Raw genomic sequence first — 20218 nt, 5'->3', positions numbered from 1 at the left:
GAAAGGGTGTGTGTATGGGGGAGGCGGAGGGGGTGGATGTCATATTGCCTCTTAAGTTTTTGATTGTCTAAATAACACAGTATCTCATCATGCAGCTGTCTTGCATTTTGACAGCACAATAACCCATAATTCCCTCTGTCACTCAGCATTTCAAGGTTAGTGTTTCATGGCTCGAACTGAGGCAGCAAGAGAGCATTTACATTTTCAAGGATATGCTGAGATAGGCGGCAAGGGTGGTGGTTGGTGGAGGGAAATAGATTTCTTGTCTTGTGTCACTTCAGATTTTACCCCTCGCCCCTACTATCCCCCCCAGCATCCATTTTTGGGGCAGATTCTTAAATAAGCTTGGGCTTGAATCTGTGTGTTTTTCTTTAATCAGGGCTTGTGCTCTGATAAGCGTGGTAGCAGAGAAAAATCAGGCATTCCAAGGGACAGCTTTGGCCATATACGTATCTCAGCAGGCTATGGAAATATTTTTACCATGTTATCCCTCAAAGTTTTTTTCACTCTTGATATAATAATGTGATGTATTAAATACCATTGCAAGTTTGCTTTATTGGATGTTTAGTTTAGTCAAGTTTTCCAGAGCATGACTTTTCAGTAACATTTACTTGGTAAATGTGTCCGTCTCACATCAGCCATGCACTCTAGAGAAGTGTTTAATTGATGTATTTAGCAATAGCATTGATATATTTATATTGGACTGAAGTGAAGTGCAGTTCACGTTACTAGTACAGCTGGAACAGTAGTTGATATTTGGTATTGTAGTGAGTATTTGTAATGAATATTTTGCTACACATCGTTTCATGTTGCACCGCACATACAATCTGAGTTTGCCATTTTGTTCAGACTTGGCCTTCAGTGTTCTGACTTTGGCCCTTGTGCTAAACAGTACTGTTCATGTTTGTAGACTCTTTTCTTTATCCTTTTCATATATTTCTTTAAAAATGCACTTCAAAGGTACTGTATATAATTCAGGGGGGAAGTGACAGCCCAGACACTGTAATTGACCTTAAAGGTTCTACCGTCTCTTTGAAACTCCTCGTCATAATGTGTGTGTCAGAGAGATAAAATGATTCACATCTACACCTTGACTGTATTTTAATTTACAAAAGAGGCGCTTGCACCATTATCATTCTGTTTGAATTGTGCTGATACCTTTGCATGTGCCCAGACTCCCATTGTTTGAGGAGGGTACTCTCATCTCATCTGAGAGTGGAGTGCATTAGTGCCTAATTCTCATTGTGGTTAAATGCATTATGATCCCGCTCTTTTTCACAGAACATTCTAGGCCCATGACAGCTTTTAAGGTAATCTCTTCTCTTTTAAAGATGTTTCTGCCTTGCTACTTCGCTAACAGCCAGTGGCCACAGCAGCCTAATTGGATAGTTCAGCTCAAGAAAGATGCCTAATTGTATGAGCTGCATATAGCTCATGTTCTTTCCACAGTTGTACTGTATCATCGAAATATAAAACACATTACAGTGGAATGGCTTTGGTGACCACTTCTCCAGACCATCTCTTGAAATGCGGTCCACTTACTGTCAGTCAGCGGCCTCTGTCATGAGGAAAAGTTCCTGGAGATATTAAATGTTGGCTTCAGTATCCCTAGGTTATATAGTCAAAACTGATTAATTCAGTTTTCAATCAGTAAATCAATCTATAAAATCCTATGCTTTTTTAAAACATGCAAATAGCATAATGTTCTGTTTTGTTTATCCCCTGGTTGTCCATGCATTGACCAACATATGGACTCTACTGACCACACCCCTGGGATTAATGTCCAAGATTGCCATATCCGGGATATATTTCAGATGCTATTTTGCCATCTTGTGTGCATTCCTGGAGAGATTCCTCTGCTTATTTTGTTCGATTATAGTAGGCCTTGTCTTTGTAGACCTACCATATCTAAGGTCCTGTATCTTCTGGTTTGCTTTCACCTTAAGACAGCATGTTTTTGAATGACATGACAGTAGTATGATATATTGTTCATAGCCTTGAGGAACATTTATCGTTATCAATACATACAAGTAGGCACACATTTCCAAAGCACACAACTGTGATTCCAGACTGGCATTATGTACTGAATGTTTTCAATTCAGAAACACTTTGATCTATTGTCAGGACACTCTCTGATCCTTTTACTTGAATCAATAAATCTGTTTAATTCAGGGTAACACAACCTTACACCCATACAGAAGTACAGTGTCACAGGGTCCCGGGCCTTTGGGTAAACATCCTGTTTTTCACAGTATTTACCCTTTTCTGTGCTCCACTCCATCAATGGGGACATAAAGAGTTGAACAAATATGAACCTGCATGTTTATTTTCCTATTGTCTGTACACAAAATGGAGGAGGGCTCTTTGACCAAGTGAAAGGGGTTGGGGGAAGCCGTGGAAGCTTACTCAAGAGCAGGCCCATGCTGAAACAAGTCTTTGAGAGGTCCCAATCCCCCGCTCAAGTTCAGCCTTAAGCCTGTTGGACATCCAGCTTTGTTCGCCCTTATAGTCTACTTATCAGAGGGCTGATGCGCTTGTCCCCTCGCATGTTCTTCTTGATGCTCAGGGCAGCCAATTTTCGACAGGCTAAGTGCTCAAATTGAGCCATTTTGTCTCACTTTAAAATAAACCAGGACCTATTATGCGTGATTTTTCATTCATAGGCCCCTCAAACCCCCCCCCCCCCCCCCCCCCATCACCCAAGCTCGGCCTCCCTCTCTCCACTTCACTCTACCTCTGTCGTTCTCCCTTTCTCCTGCTGACTCTCTCCAAATACAGAGAGGGGGCAACCTTGTGAGGGCCAGTGTTCTCACTCTAAGCATGTCAGCTCCAATCTGCCACCATTGGCTGTGAAATGTGGGCCGTGGTGTGGGGGCCCTGCAGGTCAACACCCCCCGGTAATTGATGTTGCTTATTCATCTGCTTTTCTGTGTCTTTCCTGTCCCCCGCGCGTAGCGGCCCCTTTTGTTTGGATAAATTGTTTGAAAATGTACTGTAGCTCTTTGGGCGCGGAGACGCCGCATCCCCCGCTGCCTGCTCTCAATGTCCCTGCCAGGCAGGAGGCTATACACACACATGACACATAATGGCACCCACACAAAAGGGGGTCTTCCCACCCCCACCTCAGCACAAGATGGAGGGGACATCGCTTAGTGTGACGATCTTGGACTAGCCCCTTTGTCCAGCTAATTGGCTCAGGAATCTCGCTGCAATCTAAATAGCATTAGTGGGGAGTCTGCACCGAGAGCCCAATCATTTCAACGGAGGGGATATCTAAAAAAAGCAATTATCTGTTTAGCTAGTTAATATAAATGCTTTATAAATTGGCCATTTGTGTACTTTAAAATGATCCAGTCATGTCTTTTCATATTTTGGCTTATTCGTAGATATCCATTAAAAGTCTGCTCAGGTTAACTGTAAAAGAGACACAGTATGGCGTCTTCTCTTTTTCCCCCCATGTATTTCTTGTGCTCCAAGTTTCTGCTCCAAGTTTCTGCACCGCTAACTTAACTGTCACCTGCTAGCGAGGGTAAACAACAGTCTTGTTAAAAAGCCACAGCACTGTCTGTAATTATGAGCTCCATTTGATCTTTGCCTCTGACATGCCGGCTGACTGCATGGGTGGTGCGTCCCACAGGGCCTTTGAAGAGGGTGATTTTGTAAGAGATTTGGATCATTACGCAATAAAGAACACTTCATAAGTAAGAGAGGGGAGTTGGGGAAATGATGCTTAATGATGTTGACAGCAGTTCACCTCTATAGAATTACAGAGATCTGACTAGACTTGCCTCCTCTAATGAGGCCTGCTTTACCATGGTAATGGAGCGGTGGTGGTGGGGGGAGGGGGGGGTGCATGTCTGTAGGAGAGAGAGAGAGAGAGAGAGAGAGCCCTGAGAGAATATGTCTATGGCGATGGTTTACAGTACACAGATTAGCCAGCTTTTTTATATAACCATATAGGTACACATTCACAGGCTTAGCTGGGGTAGGTGTGTCACTAAGGTTGGCATATGTAATGCCCACCAATGTAATGAAAATCTGCACTTTTTAAACCTAATAATCTCACCAGTATGGGTTTATTATAAAATCATGAAAGTTGGTGACCAAGCAGCATCCATTGTGTTTCTACATGTTGTTATTATTCTACATTTTCTCTTGTCCGTGACAGTCCGTAGAACAGTATGGTTGGGAAATTAGGCACAATTCTGTTTCATGTTTGTCTATATCTTGAGCGTTCTAGTGCCACTAACAGATCAAAGTTCTAGGTTTATGAAACGGGCCATTTAGGTCGACACCATTTGATGAGATGCATAAGGCACAAACTAGCCAAAGTGTGTTTCTAAAGCCTAAAGCTAATAATTCAGGGGTTCTTCTTAACATGATGTATAAGAAAATACTGTTCTTGAAGAGTATCACATTATTTTTAACAATTGCATGTCCATGGGTTGACCGACATGACATTTTCATCCAAAATATCACCACGTAAATGTTATATTCTTATCAAACTTTTGTTATTTTCAGAATTAAATATATTTTCTAGATGACATATTTATTCAGAATAAAATCATGTTTTTGGTAAATATTTTATGATTTTTTTTGCGTCCCTTGGTTTGACTTACCACCCCATCACATTACCTTGTTTTGTCTGTAAATAGCATACTGTTACTTGACATGAAATCACAAAGACAATTTTTTATAAAGTTAACTTAATCCGATTACCCTGTCACGCAAATTAGACAGGGATAACTGTTTTTCATTACAGTTTTAACATTATCATTGCTAAGCAATCAAAGGCATGTATATTAAGTCAATAACTTGACCGTTATTGGATAACTAGAGCCTTTTTATCATGAAATGAATATTAATGACATTTTTATGAAAATGTTGAAGATTTTATAAGGCACCCGTTTCATGAAATGACCCAGGTGTATATTCAAAAATGATGTGCTGTTTGATTCCTTGGTTACATGAAACTTCTTGTGAGTAGGCCTACTTGCAACCTTTGACACAATGACAATTTACTCTGGTCTGCTAGGTCACTAACAGCATAACTCGAGTTAGGTTGCTACCTACAATATTTGGTGACCTCGAGCAACAGGACTCTTAAGTTAAAAACAGCCACAGTTCCTCTTTACCGGGAGGTAATGTAACTTGTAACCTGTAACAATGTAACCTGTGTTGTGTTGAACTGCACGGCTCAGTCCTGCACTCACCTGGACTTGAACCCGCAAACTGCAGCACCTTGGATCGGGAGTCAAGTGTGCTAGCAATTACGCTACAAGCCCAGGCTGCTAGCTCTCTCACTAGCACATCTCTTAAGGCGCTGGGAGAGGAGTTAACACAACGCACATACTGCACAGCTACGTACAGCTGGCTACCATTGCAATAGCTCCATTACCTGCCATACCCTGTGAGCAGCACTTGTCCAAAGCACAAACGTTGCATTGGTAGTGTGCATGGGTCTAAACTCATTAGAGCCCCATTGGTGCAGGAAACGGCTATGGTCACTGGGAAAACATGAAGTGATTCATTTAGGCCAGTCTCAGGACAGAACCTGCTGATGTCTGCTGAATACTCTCGGCCAAGTCAATCCAGACTTGGGGCCCTATTGTGCACCCGGCGCAAGGTGGCGCAAAGCTTGACACAAGGCTTATGCTTATCTTACAATGTGATAATTTTTCACCATGTGCTCCACTTTTATTAAACCCAGGGGTATGGCAATTAACAACATATGGTGTGGTCTGGCGCATGATCCAAAAGTCGCTATCTTACATCCGCTATCTTACACCCTCCACTAACCCAAAAAAAACTGGTCTATAGCGAAAGGCGCATATAAAGCACAGCTGAAAACGCATCGTCACGAGATGTAAGCAGCAACACCTCTGCAGGATAAATGTCCTAAGGATTTTTCATGCTTTGTCATTCGAACATTATTGGGGTAAGTGTTCAGGCTATGTTTTTGATGGTAACCCATTGTCAGTCAATAGTGAAAGTAATTAACTGTGTATAACTGTTTTGTCGTTGACTATGAGACCACGATGCAGATGCGTGTAGGCTATACTCTGCTAGTCACAAACAGGTTTTTAGTAAAGCAAGGTTAGTGGAATACCTGTCCCATACGGCCTCGCGTGCAAGCAGAGTCCTTCAAATGCGCCGCTGACTATCAAAATACAGATGCGCTGTTTGAAGTTGCGCTGCTTGCTGTAAAAGGGAAGGAGAGATGTCATTCTCATTGGTTTAAAGGATGTGACGGATTAAGAGACATAATAACAACCCTTTTGTGCCCAGCGTTTGATCACAAAATCACGCCATTAAATAAGTGAATGTGGACTATCCACGCCTTTAATGTCTATAAACTTTCCGCCTCTGACCATCCGTTTCTGATCGCCAAGATAGGGCCTTATATCTTTATTCATTGTCAGCTAGCTCCATTGTCAAATATGTTTCCATTGCTTTCTCAAATTTATTTTATAGCTCATAATTTAGTGCAAAAACATATAATGAAAACTATGTTTACTAACCAGTATTTAATTAACTGTCTGCTTCTATATTTGTTTGCAGATGATGTTAATAATATTAAACGTAGCCAGGGTAGGAATCAACTACCACATATTGGATAGTACAAATGTTCAAATGTTACAAAAAATAGTACAAAAGAGGCAGTGTTCAGATTCAAGTGTCTCATGTTATCTGTTTTGTGTTGCAAAGTGACGTTAACTCATTGAACATGGATTATGCTGTATAATATCTTTTGTAAACTATTGAGTGCATCAAAATGAATAATGGCCATTTTAAAAACATTGTAGTATACATAATTGACCATTCCCCATTTCCCCCATTGTTTTTGAGGTAGCTGTGTTTGACTAGTTCAACCCATATGAGTAGGGTCTTACATGTGAGCATAATGAAGTTAGAAAATCTTCTATAATTGCACTAATTGCTGTAGTCTACTTGTAGTCTTCCTTAATGTCGACATTTCTCCTAGTTGTTGACCAGCGACTTCACACTTCTCCTTCGCCATAAAGTGTATATACTGGATGGAAACAGCTCTTCCATTCCATTAGCCATGGCTTGTCTGAGACGGCAGGGCTTGCAGACGGCAGGAGATGTATAGCAGGATTAATTGGTTGGAATATGTGTTTAATTATCACATGTATAACTGCTTTTGATATGATTATGTGATTATCATTTTGGGAGCATTGTGTGATGATATTGCTTTTTCCATGTCATTGGTGAGATGTGTCAGCACCTGACATTTGCGTGGCCCTGTAATGATATGCTGTTAAGACAGCTAATTATGTTATAATAACGGCATGACAAAAGAGCTGGGTTGATGTGCTGTGTGTATTTTTAAGTGGTTTTAAAAGCAGTGCCAATTTTAAGTGCACCATTATTAAATCAAACCACTGTATGTGTAATTAGGGGCATATTTACTTGTTTCATGGCATGACACTGAAAGCAAATTGCTTTTCTGATATCACTGTATCCCCTTTTTTGCATTAATGAGTGTGGTGTTTTGATACAGCTTGGATCAATAAGTTTGTATTTGAAGCCTTTTTATTTTCATAAATATTTGGTGCTTGGGTAGATCAGAATCCTAGAGCCAGATCCCAGCCCCATCCAGAAGAGAAGAAGTTAAAGTGTGAGAGGAGCAACACCCGGGCTGCCTGAAATCCCTTAATTAGCACTAATTACCTACCAGAAAAATGTTGGGGCTTGAAAGGATTTGTGTCAGCGAGTGAGAGATCAAAGATTGCTGCTCTCGCATTTTAATCTGCGTAGTAAAAACTACTAAGGAGCTTGTGATGGGGCCCAGGAGAGTGGCCGCCCAGGTGGTAGGCCCTAATCCTCCCTCCATCACTCACGCCCGGGGTCCACTTCCGATTAAATAATCAGACGATTCAATTTTCCTCCCGTGCCAGAGCAAAAAATTACCATTTCTTTGGTTTGGTTGGTCTTTGGTTGAGAAGGCTTTGGCTGCATTCATGTGTTGGTTTAATAATCTCAAATTAAACAGTTGTTTCCCCTTTTCTTTTGTCTGCCTGCCTGGGTTTATAAGAGGTGCATTGCGCCATGAGGCAGAGTGCCTGGATTTTCCTGAGAATTTTTTATTTTTTTTCTCCAGTGGAGATGAAACCAGCTCTGGCCTCTGAGCAGAGTAGAGGCAGGGTCATCCATCAAGTGTCATTGATCATTTGCCATGCAATGACAGCCCCACTGTGATTATTTGCTGTTAGATAGATGCGCGAGCAAACATGGACACTACTTGACAGTTTTGCTCCCTCAATTTTGCAGTAGCAGAATGCTTGGAGGAGCATGGTAGTGTTTACACTGCTGAGAGGCTTTATCGGTTTATAAAAACAGATTGCTCACATATCCTTTACCAAAGCTCTCGTTCACATTATTTTTTATGCCATAAGATAGCAACATTTTTCATGGTGTTTAAACTTATTGGGACTAATGAAAAATAAGTCTTGGTGTAAATTCGGTATATTATCTTCAGTGATCTGAAGGGTGATTTAAGATAACCTCATGATTTCCCATGCTTACTCTGGAGAACTGGTGTGTTTTTGTGCATGGTGTAAATTCACCTCAGCTGTTGTGCCATTGTAAACAGTGCGGCTCCGGCATCAGGGAGCTAAGTTGTTTTCTCAAGATTCTGCAGCAAAAGACTCACAGCACCTCATGCCAAGTGAGTCAGTCAGAGTCTTGATTACTTTTGGTTATATCGGGGCTGGGACTAATTATCAAGGGTAACAGCAACTATGAGCTAATATTAGTGATTCATTCACTGGAGGATGATAATCCTTTTCCAGATTTGCAGTCCACAAGGGAACATTTACTGTCCCAGATATATATGATCATGTGCTTAGGCCTGCTCATGTGTGGAGTCTCACACGGAGTGTTCACGTTCTCACTGCTATAAATATGCTTCATATGCAAACTACATGTCTCCAACCCCATCAAGGCACTTGGTGTTTTATGACGTGTACACAGTAACAGATTTATGCTGTCGTGGCACGACTGTGACCCAGGCGCTTTATCAGCGTGCTAGAGGAGGGCCATCTCTCAGCCAAGCAGGGCCATGATGAGCTCTGTAATTAGGCCGTGGCTGAGCCGCGCTGAGAGGTGGGAGAGCAGCTGCTACAGAGTGCGTGTCCTGCTGGAGCTCGCCGTCCCCGCATGGGCAGAAGTGGCCCTTCCTATCGGGGAAGGCAAACGTCAAGCGGCTCCGACAGCTCCTGCACCCCGTGCACGCACACAGCCCTCAAGGGCCACTACTTCCCTGACAGGGCCCATCAGGTCAGTCGGAGGCAGTGGTTGGAAACAAAGTTTGCTAGGTCCGGGGTCAAATCCTGCTTAAAAAGTCAGGCCTGTCAAAAGCCTCCGTCACATTCCTACCTTATGGGCAACCTCAGCTGATCCCCAGTCATTAATCAAAACGGAGAGCCGTCCTGACCTCAGCCCCCCTCTCCCTTTGAAGTGTGCTGTCCTCTGCAGCATGAGGAAATAATTTGCTGCCTGATTCAATGAGCCATCAGCGCAGCCAGCAGACCTAATGACATGTGAGAATATTAACCTCCTACCACCAAGAGCTGTGAATCTTGAGAGGCAGTCTATAATTCAGCCCCCCCCCCCCCCAAACCCTCCTTGCCTCCATTTCAGGACTCAAGCCTCAGTACCACTCATGGCTAACCCAACCCCCCCCCCCCCCACCAAACACACACACTCACACACACACTCACACACACTCCACCACCGGTTCACTCCACCCTAACCACCAAGCGCCAGCCTTGAACTGTTTTATGATCATCATCCACTCCACTGCTCTCTGGAGCTCATTTGTCCAGCCCACACCACTGTTACAGCTGCTCTGCCCTCGGCATGTGTGTCCATTTGCCCTGTGTATGTATGTGAAGCAGTGTTTCCCCATCCAGTACGGACCCAGAGGGAGGATAGCATAGCGCTTAGCGTAACGCATAGTACATTATTATGTTTTTGTATTGTTCTAGAAACACAAATAATTTGCCTGTAATTATATCATCTCGGTGGTTCAGGAAAAAGGAGACATCACTGTGCTGCATGTTGAAAAGGCCAGATGGTTTGCTCGTCCCCATTAAACAGCAGGATTTATCTGTAAGCCCTTTAACACATGTAAATTGACATGCATCCCGGGACCGTCCCCCCCCCCCCCCCCCCCCCCTACACGTGTGATCTTTAAATTGCTGCCACCTGAGGGTTGGTGACATATTGCGCGCTGTAGCGGCGGAGGGTCTGAGAGATTAGGGCCAGATAATGGCCGTCCTAATGCAGCGGCGGCGGAGATTTACTGCCCGCCGCCACCCCAAAGCCATCCAGCTTTTTGAAGATTGAAAACAGAATTGCGTGTGGGTTGAAGGTGGGAGGGCATTACGATATGCCTGTAATTTGTCTTATCCCAGCTGTCTTCTCAGAGCCAGGGAGACGCCGCTTTCTCATCTCAACTCTCTCTGTCCACCATGACTTGAGCTTTGTTGAGTGACAGTGGTGTGCACATCATTTTGGCATAACCCGATCTTACCATTCCAGTTTTCTTTGTCAGTCTTTACAAAGCATTCTGTATGTAAAAAATAGCATGACAGATTGTACACTGTTGATTGTACATTGCAGTGTTTTATCAGCCAGCAGCACCCATCAACCACCACTATTGTCCTTTATCAGTCTGATGAAGTTCTGTATGGGCTGACTGTCTCTGACATGAGCATCACTCTTCATACTCTGATTTTATTAAGTTTATTAAAACCAGTGGAAAGCTCAGTTTTACTGCGTCTTTCTCTCCTCTCCTATTCATTACAGTGTCTTATCTTGGCAGGCTATCTGAGCAGCAAGGCAGCCAGTCCATTATGCACATATGAGGCCCATCACTCCACCAGTATTGGCCAATTCATCAACCGTTTATCTTTTGCCCTCTAAGCAGCGTGTCAATTTGCCTGTCACTCTCGAGTCTCTCCTGCTTCTCAGAGCTAAAAACATTACTCGGTCTCCGCCCATGAGCACATGGTTTTGGGCAAGTCCTCCCAGCAGAATTGTCATTCGAAAACGTCCTTGGGGCATTACTGAAGTAAGTGTGTGCATGGTGTCAATGAGAGGCGAGCTTCTCAGTCGGTCCTGAGTGAGTGTAATGTTGGTCTTTGTGGTCCGTCTCAGGCCTGCCTCTTTTCAGGATGGGACCTCCGGAGTCATGTTTTGACTCCGGGTTGAAGTGGGTCGGTGTCCTGGTGAGACGCTTTCACACGGGTCCAGAAGCACGTCCTCATATCGCCCTGCAGGGACCTCTGTTCCCACCATTGCTCAGAGCCGTGTGGGCGGCTCACTGGTGCAGAGGATATGAAAAAGACAAATATCAAAGGATCATCACAAACATGACAGTCAGCGACACTGTGGGAATTCAAAGAACTGCTGGAGGAATTAAGAGAAGTGGAGAGAGGGGGAGAGGCTCTTAAAACTCTCCAGAGCAGATAGGGAGTTGAATGACATGGCACCGGAGAGACCCAAAGCTCTGGCAGTAATGAATAGATGGGCTTCCCTGAATGGAAGCAGTGTAAGGACACATAGGATACATAGCATACCTGCACATCAGTAGAAGTCTATGGTGGCTGAAAATGCTCTCAATGTGCCACTCAGTGTGAGAAACGATGTGTTTTCTCTATATGGTACTGGCTAATGAAGGGGCCTTTCAAAGCCTAAGTGAGAGCATGTGATGTCCTTTGTAAATAAAGGACCTACTCAGAGATGAATAGCAGAGATCCTCCCTGGCAGCCCTTGAACTGAGGTTCCTTTTTGCGTTTTTGGTTTCTCTCTTGCCTCTTTCTTTCTCTCTACACACACACAAACACACACACACACACACACACACACACACACACACACACACACACACACACACACACACACACACACACACACACACCCTGCCCGTGTGTCATGGACTCTTACCTCTCAGAGGTAGTGACCATGTGACTGGGGGCCCTGCTGTAAAGTAATGGCTGCCAGTGACTGACATTTCAACCAATAATTGCAGAGTGTTTTCTCCCCCTGTTGTCAGCAGTAGTTTATCAATCAGCGTGTCTGCATTAGTATTTGTCTATCGATCCATCCATCTCTGTCAGCCTGTCTCTGTGTCATTGTCAGTGCTCGTGTCCTCTTGTTGGGTGTCTTTTGAGGATTGCCTGCATTGTGGTCTATTTCACTGGCATGCTTTGAAATAGGGTAGAAATGTACTTTGATTTCTGGGGCTTTGAAAAGATCAAATGATAGACCTGCATTGTTTAATCAGTGTTCACTATTTTACCGTAGAGAAAATAAAAGAGTTGTGGGGTAAACAACAGTTTTGATATTCTCTGTTTTTGGATCCACTTATGTTGGTAAACATAAACAAAATTAATTAAACAAAATGTCTTGGGCTTAAGGTACATCTAGTGTTAGGGCAGATATTGTGTAATGATTTGTAACATATATTATTCAGAAAGTTTCATTGAATTGGATAGGCCATCCCAATATTTCTTGATAATAACCACTAAAAACTCACTGGCAGGACTTATTTTTGAAGAATAACCAGCAGACTACACATGATACTTTTCTTACATACATACATACATACATACATACATACATACATACATACAGTACATACTCTTTTTAAAGGAGACTTGACTCTTAATGAGGGCCTTGTTTTTGTTGCTCAGAGCCTATGGCATTAATATATCCATTTGAATATATTATTGAAAATACAGAATAAAATGTGACCTTTAAAATTGGAAAGTGAAGTAGTAAGGGACTTCCTCCTTGAAAAAAGTGGGAAAATCCTCACTTGATGTACCTTTACTACTTAAATATATTCTGCTAGATTAAAACTACATTAGTCAATTCTGTCTTTAGATCATGTTATTTACGATGATTTACTCTCACCAAAACAACCTCTTGCAAGCCCAGGCTAGTGTGTTGTTAGCTAATCGAGACAAAGTGAGAACTATGCCATACAAACAAGGAGGCTGAGATATTATCTGTGACAATGAGTTTGATCATAATTATCTTAACAAGGAGAGGGTTCATTGGAGTGGCTTGTTGTAGCTATAGATGTTGTCCCTCCCACCTCCTTTCCATTCTGGGATTCTCTCTCTCTCTCTCTCTCTTTCTCTCACCCCCTCTTTCTCTCACCTCGGATCAGACAGACCTCACCGCATTGTGATATTCTGTCATTGTGGTGTGAGTTCTGAAGACAGTGGTGAAAATGCATAGGCTGCTTTGGATTCCCCATGGGGAAAATGGTGTGAGTCGGGGATGGCTTCTACCTGAGCGTGTGTGTCTGTCTGCTAGTGTGCATCCATGTGTGGACATATGCCTGTGGTTATCTCTGTGCGTCTAAGCACCAGCCTTTGTGTGTGGATCTACCTCCTCAAGCCTATAATGCACAGACATACAGACTCAACACACTGTATTTCTGCTCATTTGGTCCTTGAATTAATTTTAGGCAGTGATGGAGGAAACATTTTGCAATACTGATTATACAGTGGCTCTTTGAAAGTGTAGTGCATGAGTGTATTTCTGTGGCTGTACTGTATGAACGCTGGGCTGTTGTTTTTAACAGGCAGCAGGCCATTATTTCTGCATTCCTTATGTTGCACGGGCAGCAGCGTGCTCTCTCTCCCCTGGCTGTGAATTTAACTGATTAAATCACAGAGTGCACACAGCAGTGGTGACATGAAAACAACAATTAATAAGCACCCCCCACCCCTGTGCTGTGCAGCTCTCTTTTAACCAGGCAGCTAATAACAACCCAGACTCACTCCCAGCTCAAGTACCCACACCAAACAGGTGCAGGAGCGACAACAAACGCAGCACTCACTCACTCACTCACTCACTCACTCACTCACTCAGGCTAGGCAGAGCAAAACACAGCTATATTATATCACACCAGGTTGCTGTTTCAGAGACAAAGTGACCAGCTGATAGACAAATGCACATGCTGACAGATAGACTAAGAGAGAGAGAGAGTGTGTGTGTGTTTGTGTGTGTGTGTGGGGGGGTGTGGTGTGTGTGTGTGTGTGTGTGTGTGAGAGAGAGAGAGAGAGATTGGGGTAGGGTGGGGTGGTTTCAATAGGCATGTCCCTCTCATGTTCAGCAGTCTTTGTCTTCCTTCATGCCTTGTCATCTTACTTTATGCCTTCCCCTCGAGTCATCCTGCTTTTGGGTTCTCTTCCCAGAGCGCCTCGCCAGCCGTACACAGATTCTCATGATAAGTGTATTATATTTACATAACACAACCCAAGGACAGAGTGCATTCTGACACTGACATGAAGCAGAGCAGTGCTGGGTTTGTTCAGCTCAGGCCGTGTCTCAGACCCACAAGGACACATTTGCATACAGGGCAGCTCAGACTTGCTTTATCCTTTTGTATATTTATATTATACATCAATATATTTAACTGAAAATATATTTTGATTTTGCTGTTCTTATTTTCTTATTTATATATCCTGCATATTTCTGTAATAATTTATTTAAATAACAAGCTATATATTTACACATGCATATACACTTAATGTTTACTTTCACTATTTTTTAGCGATGATAAGGGGATTGCTTTTGCTTTTTAATCAATGTAGTTTGCCAGTCTTAAATGTCAATTAAAGCTGTGACACAAGTGTTGTAGGTTGACGGCCTCTGCCATTTGTAAGGATTAGGAGAAGCACACCCTGTCTTTGTGCACCTTCCGTGGCTTGAACTTTGGGAGGCCCCTAACATTATACTGAACACCACCCTCAATCATGTTTATGTCAGCATGGGGGGAGGGGACAGTGCATATGAAAGACTCTCCGAAGGAGAGAGAGATAGAGGGAGGGGTGAGGAATACATAATAAAAAAGAACCAACTCATTCAGTGAAAAGTGAGTGAGTTCTACGAGTTTTCCAAAACATAAGCATGGATTCCTCACAGAGAAGCAGCTAAAAACTTAGATCTGTTCCATTTGTAAGCATATTACGCTTCCCGTTCAGAAAATGATGGATGACAAGTTAAATTTGTGTCCGGGGAGTGAAGGTGAGCTGTGACAGAGTTATTTATCTTGGGAATGGAGGGTTAGGGTCAGGCAAAGCTGGGTGCCTGAAGGCACAAGACATTGACAGATTCATCCCGCGGACCCCGCATTTCTGAAGCCCTTTGTTTTGAATCCTGGCTACTCACAAGTGACCCTCATCCCTCATCCTGCCAGGCTGTGAGGGATGCCGCGCCATGCCAGGGGCTCTCAGTGCCACTAATTCTTGTCATTCACCCCAGCCTGACAGGGCCCAACCCCACACTATTCCTGCTACTGAATAGGGGGAGGCTGAAATGTTTATTTCGGCACATAATAGCTTCCCCAGATTTAGGGCCATATCATTTTTCCTGTTGCCTTATCATTGCAGGTCACTGGTGGGGCTGAATGCGTTCAGCGAGCTGGAGGAGCTGATTGTGGACAACAATCTTCTGGGAAATGACCTCCAGTTACCCAGGTTACCCCACCTCCATACCCTCACACTCAATAAGAACCAAATATCCTTTGAAGCAAGACCCCTTGCTGCCTTTTGTTTTCTTAATGCGGGCTTCCATCCCCTTCACAAAAAGAAAAAGAAGAGCCGTGGAATAGGTACAGTATGTGTGCTGTGTCAGATGTCATGCCATTATCATTCCGTTCAAGGTCTTAATCTAGGGCTATTTATTTCTTATTACAATGTGGGTTTTTTGCAGTGAAGGGAAACAATACACCCATGCAGATCTACCCAATGAGATGATGAGTAGTTTTTGTGCCACGAGGACCTCTAGTGGTTGAGATATTCCTGCCAAATGCACAGTACAGCAGACAAGGAGTGTGCTTCAGAGAGAGCACAATCTCCCAAAACGCTGCAAATTTGGATTATCCACAGCCATTATCAAAAAGCTTACATTAAAGATAAAAGATACACCTGTTTTGCCCTTCAACATGACAACAGTTTTAATCACGTATATTCTTACTTACAAAATCAATTCAATGTACAAGGTGCAAAACTGGTAATTTTTGGTGTTATTATATAGTATATGTCAAGATATGTTCATGTTTTATACTAGAGTTGTAGTAAAGTGGGGATTTAGCATCAGCTGTACTTTGATTAGTCTCCATGAGTCTCCACGATGTTGCAGAAATGCAGGTGTTTTTAGAGGAAGTTTAGCAGTGTGTGGTACTACCCCTCTGTATCCTCAACTATCTGCATGGTAATGATGCACACACACACACACACACACACACACACACACACACACACACACACACACACACACACACACACACACACACACACACACACACACACACACACTCTCTTCCAGTGTGCACATTATAACCCAGGCCTCATTTAAGAGCATGTCAGCAATGCTGCTCCATAGCAGAATTCTGTAGTGAAGTGGTCGGCACATGCTAATGGGGCAATTATTTACATCCTGTAGTGGCATGGTGCCATTTCAATTCAAGTGCCGCATTAGTGCCGTTGTATTTTGACACTTTGGGGGCTCAATTTTCCAATGAAGTGAATGTATTAGTGATGAATGCGCCCGTGAAGTGGCTGTTTGTTTCCACATCGGAAAAGTTTCCATGGCTCTGGGATTTGCTAAGCGTTTTTTTTTTTTTTTTTTATGAAACCACAGGGCATCCATCATTTTGTCAATGTTTTTAATGATCTGCACCAAGCTACCTTGGAAATAAAGAAAAGAAACAAGGGCCACAAAAAGCAGCCAGATTCTCTCAGCATATGCCAAATTCCCTGCCTTAAATTTCGCCCCTCCGTCGGCCCTGAGCACAATGCCTGCTGACATGCCTTTGAGGGCGGTGGTAAATTTGACAGCCCTGTGCTTTCGGGGGCGGGGGTGTGGGTGGATATGGATGCGGAGGCTGGGGGGGAGGGCTGTTGTGCCGTGCCGGGGCAAAACATGCTAATGTAATTAACAGCGCTTGAATCCTTGACCCTCGACCTCTGACACCTCACTGATATCGAGGCTCTACTGGAGCATTTGGCGGAAGTGGTGCCGGCGCTGGGGTACCTAAGCCTGCTGGGAAATGAGGCCTGCCCCAATCAGCTGGTGAGCTTGGACAAAGACGAGGGCGACTACCAGAGATACAGGTGATGTTTCATCCTACACAGCCAGAGGTTTTGTATATTGCCTTTAACATTTCTTCTACCCCCCCCCCCCTTCATGTTTGCTTTTCCACATAGTGAAGAGTTTGAAGTGTGTTTGAATATCCATCATTATGTCGTCCACGCGTTTTTCCTCTTGCTCTCACCAGAACATTTGTTGGTGATATTTGTCTGCAGGGCTTGTTTTGTTTGCTAACCATTCATATTTTTTGGATGAACAGTTATTGCACAGGACGCAAGTGCAGCAGTAAATCATGCTCTAGAGAGGGCTCTTATTTATATTATTTATCACCGCACTCCTCTCCAAAGGGTCGTCTACCCACCACTCTAGTTGGGTGGCGAGGAGAGAAAGCAGAATTCGATTTCATGAGTGAATTGTGATCACCGCAAATGAGTGTTTTGCAATGCCGCAGTACAAGCAGAAATGATGCATTAATTATTAGGCCCACTACTTACAGGAGCCCGCTGCCACGCTCTTTAACCACATTTGTCAGCTTTTCAATGCCAAACGCGATCACAGAGGCAAAAAAAAAGGAGGGGGGGGGAGAAAAGCGTTCCTTTGTCTGTCTGGAGCGGGAGTGCATTTCTCTCTGACTCTGTGTACAGTATTAATCATTTACCGTACAGATGAAGCTTAAATGCGCTGCCTCGGCCCGCACTGCTGCCTATGCTTCACTTAATCCGGGGGAAGGGCATTCTTCTGCTGATTGACAGCATCTGTGGGTTTGTGATGTAATATTCATAATGTGTCACGGAGTAATACATCAAGTGGAGCACGATGCAGATTTCATGTCTGACAAGGTTAGGCAGCGCGTAGGTCATGCCAGGACCGGCCTTGGGCAGCCGTGAGCCTCGAGTGTGTCGGCCCGCCCGCCCGCACGCCCGCACGCCTCTCAACGTGCCAGTGAAATATTGTGCCGCTCTCCCGGCTCCTTCAATTAGTCAAATGAAATGAAAAGGCATAAATACACGCGGCTGGGTTTTACCACAGCCCCCAGCACCCATCCATCATTGTTTACTTGTGTGGGCTGGAGTCTCTGGGAGAAATACAGCTGGAGCCGGCGAGCCAGTGACACCCGTCTGCAGTAAAGGATGGATGTCCTGCCGGGGAGGAATGCAGCCCCAGCCCCAGCCCCTGTCCTCTCTGACTCATGTGTTTACCGAGCCCTTCCACTGACGCTATCTCTTCGCCCAATCTGTGTTAGGGGGGAAAAGAACAAAGAGTTTGATGGACAGTTCCTGCCCTCAGGGGCCACAGAAACAACACCTACAGAAGTGTGTGTCCATGCTTTCACACCTACACTTACACACATGCCCACATACACACTCTCACACATGCACATACACATACATAGATTTTCACAAGGAAACGAACCAGAAACCAAATATTTTAATATGTTTTTAATTGTCATCATTGGTTATAAGACTTAAATTTGCGTTGTTAATAAATAATCTCCGATAATATACATTTTTAGATAGATTTTGAAATGGTGTTTTCAATGATTTTGCTATTCAAGATGGCTGTTCTTGTTGTGTGTAAGCTGTGGGGCTCTAATGCTTGTTTATCAGAGGCAATTTGTTGCAGCGCCCTCTAGTGTAGTTGTACTTGTGTTTGAAAGCACATTATTATCATTATAAAGATTTTTTTTTAAATCATGTTACTGCACAATCGCATAAAACCATAAACACTCAGTAACTTTGTATTACTATTTGCTTCTTTAACATCTAATGAGAACCAAAATGTTGTTACTAGCTTGAGATGGCTCATGTTATTGTCTTAGTAGTACACAAGGCTATGCTAACTACCATGGAAAAGAAATCAATTAGTGGCCCTTGTCCTAAGCAGACCTGGCAAACATGGCTCCGGTCCCCAGCGATGCGTTGGTGTTGAAAGGCATGCCAGCGGTTTCTGCTCTCTGCCTTCATCATTGTCATCATCACGGTGCATTTGTCCCAGCTGCGTGGTACGCGAGCACAGTGTCTGCTCTCTGCCGCGGCCCTGCCCAGACCCCTGTCTGTTCTCACCCTCCACTTAACTGCTGTCTGAAGTTCAGTCCTGACACGCCGCTTCCTCCGTCTCAGCGCCGCCTGTGAAAAGAATCTGTTGTCATCTCCGTATTCCTGCCATTATCTTATGACATTTCCCCCCCTTCCCAATGAAAGAAGTCTCTGAAAGGCAGAGAAAGAGGGCTGTGATGCTGCTAGAATGACAGGCATGGCAGACGAGGTCTATTTTGTATTCTATTTATATGTATTCTTATTTTTATCCTACTTTGAAGGTGATTACCCGTGTACAGATATAATCACTGGTAATGTTTTGTACCACAAGTAAACAAGTTCTCATTTTAAATTTCATTCAAGCACTGTGAATATTTGACAAATTGAAATTAGTGTATTTTTGATTTACGAGCTACAATTTTGTGTTGTATATTCCCAGTGGAAAAAAAAAATGTAATAAGATCCAGCTATTGTTGCACAATGCCCCGTTTTTGATCAATGGTTTTCTGTTTGTCACACATATTTATGCAGAGACAAATGTCCATGTTTATTTTTCAGATGTGTTGGAAAGGAGAAAACAATCCCTCGTAGGCATTTTACTGAAATACATCTTGACAAGATGTTGCTGTTGTTCTGTTGTTTTCCAGATACTTTGTGCTACACAAAATGCCTAACCTGAAGTTCCTGGACACCAGGAAAGTGACCAAAAGAGAGCAGGCGGAAGCCCTGGCCCGGGGGGCCTTCATGAAGGTGGTCAAGCCCAAGGGTGAAGAGGTGATGTATCGCTCCGCTGACTCGAGAGGTTAACTCTCCCCTGTTAATGTAAAACAATAAGGCTTTGGACAATATCTTTAAATGGAAGATTTCCCCTAAGGGTAGGCCCTTAGTGTATGTGAAAGTGGCATAGCTGCTCCTAATCACCAAATAGGTCACCCAGACGCACCCCTCCCACTGATGAGTATTAGGACCTCTAGAGTGGTGTGTGTGTGTGAGTGTGTGTGTGGGGGGGGGGGGGGGTTACCACAATACTATCCACCTTT

At 43.6% G+C, this 20218-nt stretch overlaps 1 protein-coding gene across 1 annotated transcript in view; it reads left to right on the top strand.

Moving 5' to 3' along the window:
* The window catches only part of lrmda (leucine rich melanocyte differentiation associated), a 195120-nt gene that overhangs the window by 111209 nt on the left and 63693 nt on the right, over window positions 1-20218 (top strand). The window contains exons 3-5 of the mRNA XM_042066373.1: window positions 15441-15567; window positions 17026-17165; window positions 19826-19952. Coding sequence (XP_041922307.1) covers window positions 15441-15567; window positions 17026-17165; window positions 19826-19952 — 394 coding nt within the window. The remainder of the gene's footprint in view (window positions 1-15440; window positions 15568-17025; window positions 17166-19825; window positions 19953-20218) is intronic.

Source organism: Alosa sapidissima, chromosome 16 (assembly GCF_018492685.1).
Source record: "Alosa sapidissima isolate fAloSap1 chromosome 16, fAloSap1.pri, whole genome shotgun sequence".
Taxonomy (NCBI): Eukaryota; Metazoa; Chordata; class Actinopteri; order Clupeiformes; family Clupeidae; genus Alosa; species Alosa sapidissima.
Note: the sequence above shows the minus strand (reverse complement) of the source record. Positions and strands in the feature narration are given on the sequence as shown.